General features: G+C 36.1%; 1 protein-coding gene across 4 annotated transcripts in view; it reads right to left on the bottom strand.

Moving 5' to 3' along the window:
* Nucleotides 1-7,295, bottom strand: part of LOC117182071 (Down syndrome cell adhesion molecule-like protein Dscam2) — a 292,904-nt gene that overhangs the window by 139,103 nt on the left and 146,506 nt on the right. Inside the window, exon 1 of one of the 4 annotated variants that reach the window (XM_033375095.1) lies at nt 4,524-4,624. The exons of 2 other annotated variants lie outside the window; for them this stretch is intronic. In XM_033375095.1, the coding sequence (XP_033230986.1) occupies nt 4,524-4,576 (53 nt within the window). In that variant the 5' untranslated portion in view covers nt 4,577-4,624. Of the gene's footprint in view, nt 1-3,645; nt 3,721-4,523; nt 4,625-7,295 lie in introns of those variants that run through there. One more of the 4 variants, XM_033375096.1, reaches the window with a different exon arrangement.

The raw sequence follows: 7,295 nt of genomic DNA, 5'->3' as shown, positions 1-7,295 counted from the left end.
GCAGGGCGTGCCATGCACACCCCGAGCATTTAGCTCACATACTATCTAGTTGTCCAACTCACGCGGGAACAACCTACATTCAAAGGCACAATGCGGCACTAAAAATGCTTGATTACCATCTCTGTCACTCCTACGGTATTCAGCTTAATATCGCTCCTCTAAATGCTCCTAGGGAAATTGAGTCAATTGTCGAAAATGGGAAGTGCCGCATATACTGGAACTTTATATTCTCGACAATTGTTTTTTTTTTGCTCACTCGAGGCCTGACATGGTTCTTCTTGACTTCGAGAAGCGAACCATGTTCGTTATCGAATTTTCGGCACCAGCTGACACAAACATCATAGCCAAGGAGAATGAAAAGAAAGAGAGGTATCGGGACCTTATAAGGGAGTTGCAACGATTATACCCGGAATATTCTGTTAAACTGATCGTCCTTATCATCGGCGCTCTTGGAGGTGCCAAGCTTTCACTTGCTAATGGCCTAAAAAGCATCCCTGCGTGTCAACGATATGCTAGAACACTTGCGGGAAAAATGCAGAAGGCGGTCGTGCTTGGGTCGCTCCGTGTTCTTAGGGTGCACGAGGCTTTTGCTGGATCGTCGTATTGATTCCTTTACAGACTGTAAGAACCTATCTCACGGTTGTGAGACATAATAATGATAATAAATTAAAATGATTGGGTATAATTATTCACATTTTTAATTAATTATTATTATTATATTATTCTAAAAACTGGAGATAATAAAAATTGTATTTATTGTAATAACATTGTATAGTTCAAAAAATCATTAAAACCAATGCTTAGTTAAATGATTAATTTGGAACTGTAATGGGAAATTAAACAATTAATGCATTTTACAACTTAATATTCGAACTACTTTGTTAACAATTCATTTTTTTAAGATTTATAATTTTAGTTAAAAATTAATCTATTGTTGAGATGAATGATTTTCAACTAAAAATCATTCTTGTTTGGTTGACACTTTCTCACTTTAATATGATATTTATCTCTTGTTTAGAAATAAATTATTTTTTGGAAAACGAATTTTTGAATCTGTAAATCCTACTATTCCATTTTTGGTTGAAAATTTAACTTTTCAAGTATAATATTCTTCGAGCCAATTGGGTAAAAATTGCAAAATTATAACATTTGTATGTTTGGCATTTTATTCTTCATTAGGACAAAGGGGGCCCCCGCTCTCAAGACTTCACACAGGACTCTCGCTCAGTCAGGGACGTGAGGAGAAGTCGAGTGGAAAGGGTAAGACGAGCAGGTAGGCCGCGATCAAATGAAAATCGCCCGAGAGTAAGTTGACCAAGTAGACGACAATCAAAGGAAGACTGTTCGTTACAACAGCTTAAAAGAAACGAGGAATCCTTGCCCAAGGCTACAATGTTTCTTCCGATAAAGAGCCTAATTCTCGCATATTTCGATTATGGAAGTATTTTATACAATGACATTACGGATGACTTAATTTAAAATCCGACCGAGGAATAAATGCATGCATTCGCTTCATTTATAACTTGCCGAAATATGAATACATATAGCTATATAGCTTAAGGGCTGAACTTCTAAATGTGGCCAAAATATAGGCTTGTAGAGAATGAAAAGACAGAACTTTTTCCTATTTTTCGTTTTTAATTAAAAGAATACAAAATAAATTTTAAATTAACTAAAAAGTATAAAATAGTTAGTGGGACAATGGTCGTGTGGGCTAAAGCGTAGGCTTTGGGCCCACTTCGTCGTTTTGCGGGTTCGATTTCCGCCTCGAACTCTGGTAGAGTCTCGGGCGGCCCATGCGGTGAACACTAGCCTAGCAAGGGAGTTGTTCATCTCCGGAGAGTCGTGGGACCGGTACCTCTAGAGAAAAAGGTTTTCTCTAAGTACTTAAAGCTGTTGCTTTTGGTGGTTCGGAACCAACCTTAAACGGTAGGTCCCCCTCCCACACCAAGTAAGTGTGCGGGTGTGTGTAAAGGAATAGGGAAGAAGGTGCAAAAAAAATGTAAGCCCTTAAGGGACACATTAGAAGCTTCCATTCCAGAAGTATGAAATAATTCATCCTAGTCGGATGCAGTTTTAGAACCCCATGCAAATTCATAATCTCATAAACGTTACTAGAAAAATTATTGCGCACGAGAAACCTGGGGCGCCTGCAATAAAATTTTAGTGCATGAATAGTTTGTCTGAACCGGTCATGTGATTAATTTAAACGATAAATACTCTTATAGATATAACTTACATCTATTGCAGACGCGCCACGTTTTTCGTGGAGAACAATTTTTCTAGTAACGTTTATGAGATTATGAATTTAAATGCTTTTATAAAACTGCATTCGACTAGGATGAATTATTTTATACTTTTTAGTTCATTTAAAATATATTTTTCATTCTTTTATTTAAAAAAACATGGTTTAAAGTAACTTTTAGATTTAATTCATTTTGTTCTCACTTAATCACGTCTACGTACGTACGAGCGAGCGAGCGTTCATAAGTAGACTATATATATACCTATACAGGATGAATTTTTCAACTTGAAACTTTTGATTCATAACGTTTTTTCATAGAGCCCCTATTTCGAGATATTTTAAAGTTTTAAGTTAAAAAAATCTCCCTGCATATACAGGGTGATTTCTTTAACTTGAAACCTCTTTCCCCACTCTACTACTATCCCTTCTATTCTGTGGTATACCTACACAAAGGTTCTTGCCAAAATGATTGCCCTTCTTGTAATGCATTCAAAGACGGAATTTTTTAATTAATTTATCCATATTAGCACATACCTCATTATATTATTATTCCATTTTTTGTTAGAAGGGAGGGAAAGAACGACATTTGGAATTTGTAACGAGCGACGAGATAAAATAATTGTTTAACATTAGTTGTAAAACAATAGCAATAATTGATATTGCCATTTATTGATCTTATTGTGTACTTCAATTACTGTATGCAATGATATCAATAAACGCTATTATAAATTATTGACAAAATTAATATGTACAATATTTCACATTTAAATATCCCGCCCGCATGGCCGTTCGCGACTTTAGTTCCCCCAGGTTTCACATTTGCGTAGATAGCACGCTGCCCGATGGTGCTGAGTGCATACAAACCTTTAAATGATTCCGGTTATATTTTTCCAACTTACGATGATTTATTTCTTTGAAAGTAATTAGAATACTGGAATGGAAGCTTCTAATGTGTCCCCTAAGGGTTTACATTTTTCTTGCATCTTCTTCCCCATTCCTTTACACACCCCCCACACACTTACTTGGTGGTGGAAGGGGGACCTACAGTTTAAGGTTGGTTCCGAACCACCACGAGCAACACAGCTTTAAGTACATAGAGAAACCTTTTTCTCCAGAGGTATCGGTCCTACGACTCTCCGGAGATGTACAACTCCCTTGCTAGGCTAGTGTTTACCGCATGGGCCGCCGAGGCTCTTCCACAGTGCGAGGCGGGAATCGAACTCGCAAATCCGACGGAGTGGGTCCAAAGCCTACGCTTTAGCCCCCACGAACAACGTCCCACCCTCGAAAGTAATTGAATTTAAGGAAAAATGTTGTTCAGTTTTTCATGTTTATTAATAAAAATACTCATTTGATAAAAAAAAAAGAAAATAGAAAAAAAATTATTATGGGCAACTTACTTTTTAATATTTTCCACAGTTAAGCGCCACATTATCTTTCAGAACTATTTGTAATCAAAGATACCCATCAACCCGCTCAGGCTAGGCTACATGAAAGAAAAATAGTCCCGATACATAGAACCTGTACGCTGCAAAGATCCTTCACAGTTAGGGAAGTACGAGATGCACCTTTGACCTTTCACTGTAGAAAACGATCCCTTGATTATGTTCTCAATACAGACAATCCTACACTTGAAATCACTCATTTGAAGGTTGTGAAAATCTTTCATTTGACGTTTTTTGTTGTTGGTTTATACCTTACTCACCCTTCATCTGTTTTTCATCGAGAAATGTGTTCTTTCAACAACACTCACAATAGTAACCAATTTTGTATTCCTTTTTTGTTGCATTTTACACATAACTTCACTGTACACAATATTATCAAACCACCACTTTTTTCAGTTTTATAAATTCAATAATTAAAGTAGTCCCTTTTTTTTAATTTTTAGGGTAGAAAACGATTTTTGCGACAGTTTTTTGTAAGTATTTTCATAATCCCAAGGTGCGTCAATTTAAAAGCATTGATCATATTTTGTTATTTGTCTAAATGGTTAAACTAATTTGGTTATGCATAATGAAATTTATTGCGCAGCTGCCAGAAATATTTGGCTGCCAATGATAGTTTTGAAAGCAAACATACCTGAAAATGGGTACTGGGTTCGCTTGTGATTGACACATCATTGTTATGGTTGTCTTCGCCGGAATTGTAAAAACCGTTATCTTATCTAATTATTGTTCCTCTATTTAAACGTCAAAGACATTTATAACTTACCGCATAATGTAGTAATACAAATAATTACGAGATCACTAAAGAATGTCAGTAAGAATATAACATCTACCTGAAAGTGGGAAAAGGGTGTCCCTGAGCATTGCAGAGCAAGTTTAATTTCATGTCTTCTGCACATGCGACAACATCAATGGCGGCTGATGGAAACCGCGGTTTTGCACCATTAACTGGTTCTAAGAAAATTACATTTAGTTCATTTCAATAAAAATCTTTATTATTTTAGCCTAATAATGGGATCAGGAAATTCCTGGCGGCAAACCCGATATATTCTTCATTCTTGAATAAATAAAATTTACTAGAAAATATTAAATATCATTGGACCCGATTCCCAATTTACTTCGATCGATAAATAAAGAAAGTTTGCTCGATGGACAATAGAAACAAGCCTAATAGTTCGGAAAAGTTGACCTGAAAACGGGCACTGGATGACCCTGAGCATTGCAGTGCATGGTTACTTTCATTGACACTGTGCTCGCAAGAACGTCATACTTAACTGTTGATGGCATTCGCAGTTTCGCACCATTTACAGGTACTAAGAAATTCATTCTATTTCATTTGAAAATTTACAAATAGCTGAATAGCACTGACCTAAACACGGGAGTACGGAACGCCTGAGCATCACACTGAACACTCAACATCGTGCCTGCCTTCATTTCAAAAGAATCAGACCTTGATTTTGATAACCTCGGAAATTTCGGAGATACTTTATCTGCTGGTTCTGATATCCCCACGCATTCCAAATAATTAAAAAATTAACTTATATAAGGAAAACTTTAGAGAGAAATAACACCGAACATAAAGAGTCGGAACAAAATCGAATCGTTTGATAATTCAATTATCAGAATGAAACATGATTATATGAGGGGCTAACCGCTCAACTTCTGAGTACACGCCAGATTACATGATCTCCAGGGATTACAAAAGATTTAAAGCAAGTTCAAAAGATTTCACAGAATTTTAAAGATTTCAAAATCTCTCAAGAGATTTCAAATATTTTTATAAGATTTCAAAGATTTTCAGAGGATTTCAAAAGACCACACACAAGCAAACAAAAAATCTGCCAAGCTTGAAGCACATGCAGTAAAAATAGGGACAGCATAATTTTTCTGTAAAAATTACCGAATTTTCTGCAGAATTTTCTGCAATTTTACAAATGCACGGATGTGTTCTGTAACATTTGCTGATAATTCTACAAAGAAATTGGTACGCTTTACAGAACAGCAAGAATTTCAATGATTTAATAAGAAATACTTTAAAGTGATTATCAAATATTTCAAGACATTTTAAACAATTCTATAGGATTACATCATTCTATACTTATACCAATTGTGCTTTACGGCAGCGAGAAGCCGATCTATCAGGATAAAGGTAAGAGTAAAAATAATTTGATTAACATAAAATTCCTGTGCATGATATGCGGCAAAACAATTATCGATAAAAAGAGCAATGAGATAATGCTCCAAGAATGTGGGTTTAGCGGAGAAACTAGTGGACATATGTGAAACAAAATGGCAAAGATGGTTTGGGCAGACCGCAAGAGCTTGCATACAAAAATGCATGGACATGAAGGAAGTAAAAGAGGCATGCTAGGGCAGAAAAGTGTGGCAACAAAGAGTTTATAAAATTAGAGTCAGTAGAGGGAATGACACCTGAAACAAAAGAGCCTGAATACTAATGGGATGGAGTGGGAAACCTTACGAGATGACTTTGTGAGACTATTCACTAAGGGTGATCTCTAGAGAGATTGATCAGCAACCTAGGTCATAGCAGTGTGGCGGAAAAACATGTTATTTAAATAAGTAACACGGTAATTCTCGATCAACCTAAAATTCTATACCCTATTTCTATATTTGCCAGGGTTGAAATATATAAAAGAATTTCCATAGAAATAAAGTAATTTCCAAATATTTTAAGAAATAAAAAAGAATATTCCGGAGATTCAAGGCTGCCACAGAGCAATGTACCTCAAAAAATTAATTTGAGCTAAAAAGTGATTAAAAGTGACTAATTTTTAACAAAAAAGTGACTAAAAGTGACGAATGTTCAAGCAGAAAAAAAAAACCTGTTATGTCCATAGAAACACTTACCACCTTCAAAATTTCGATTTAATTACATATATTTGATCGGTTTGCATTGACAAGATTAGATGAAATTCTAGTTTTCAATGTGGTGATGGATACCAAAGTCACAATTTCCAGGATAAATTTTACAAGTCATACACATTGTAATTCAGTTTATTACAAGCTAAACAAAGCCGTTAACACAAATGTCGTATTTATATTCCACAATGATTCACTTTTTATATATATTTATTTTATCACGTTTCAGGGAGGTGTCTTTCAGGGCGACACCATGAGCCCACTCCTCTTTTGCCTTATATTATTACCACTATCTCTAGCACTGCGCCATTCCGACGGGTACTTGTGCGGCAAACCTGCAGATCGAAAGTATAAGGTCACTCATGTATTTTACATGGACGATCTTAAGATCTATGCTAAAAACAGAGAGCAACTGCATCTAGATCTGGGGATTGTCGAACGATATACTAAGGAAATTGGAATGGAATTTGGGTTAGACGAATGCGCCAAGGTTTATTTGAAGCGAGGAAAACTTAATGGCATCCCTGAAGATCCTGAGCTCGTTGATAGAAGCGCCATACGACACCTTTGCGCTGGAGAGACTTATACATACCTGGACGTGCCACAGAGCCGCATTCAGAAAATGACATCTATAAAGGATACTCTCCGAAGCAGATACAAACGTCTCATCCGACAGATTTGGTCTTCCGAACTGTCGGCGAGGAAAAAAGTATCTGCAACGAACA

Source organism: Belonocnema kinseyi, chromosome 10 (assembly GCF_010883055.1).
Source record: "Belonocnema kinseyi isolate 2016_QV_RU_SX_M_011 chromosome 10, B_treatae_v1, whole genome shotgun sequence".
In the NCBI taxonomy this organism is placed as follows: Eukaryota; Metazoa; Arthropoda; class Insecta; order Hymenoptera; family Cynipidae; genus Belonocnema; species Belonocnema kinseyi.
The sequence above is the reverse complement of the archived record's forward strand: the minus strand, read 5'-3'. Positions and strand labels throughout refer to the sequence as shown.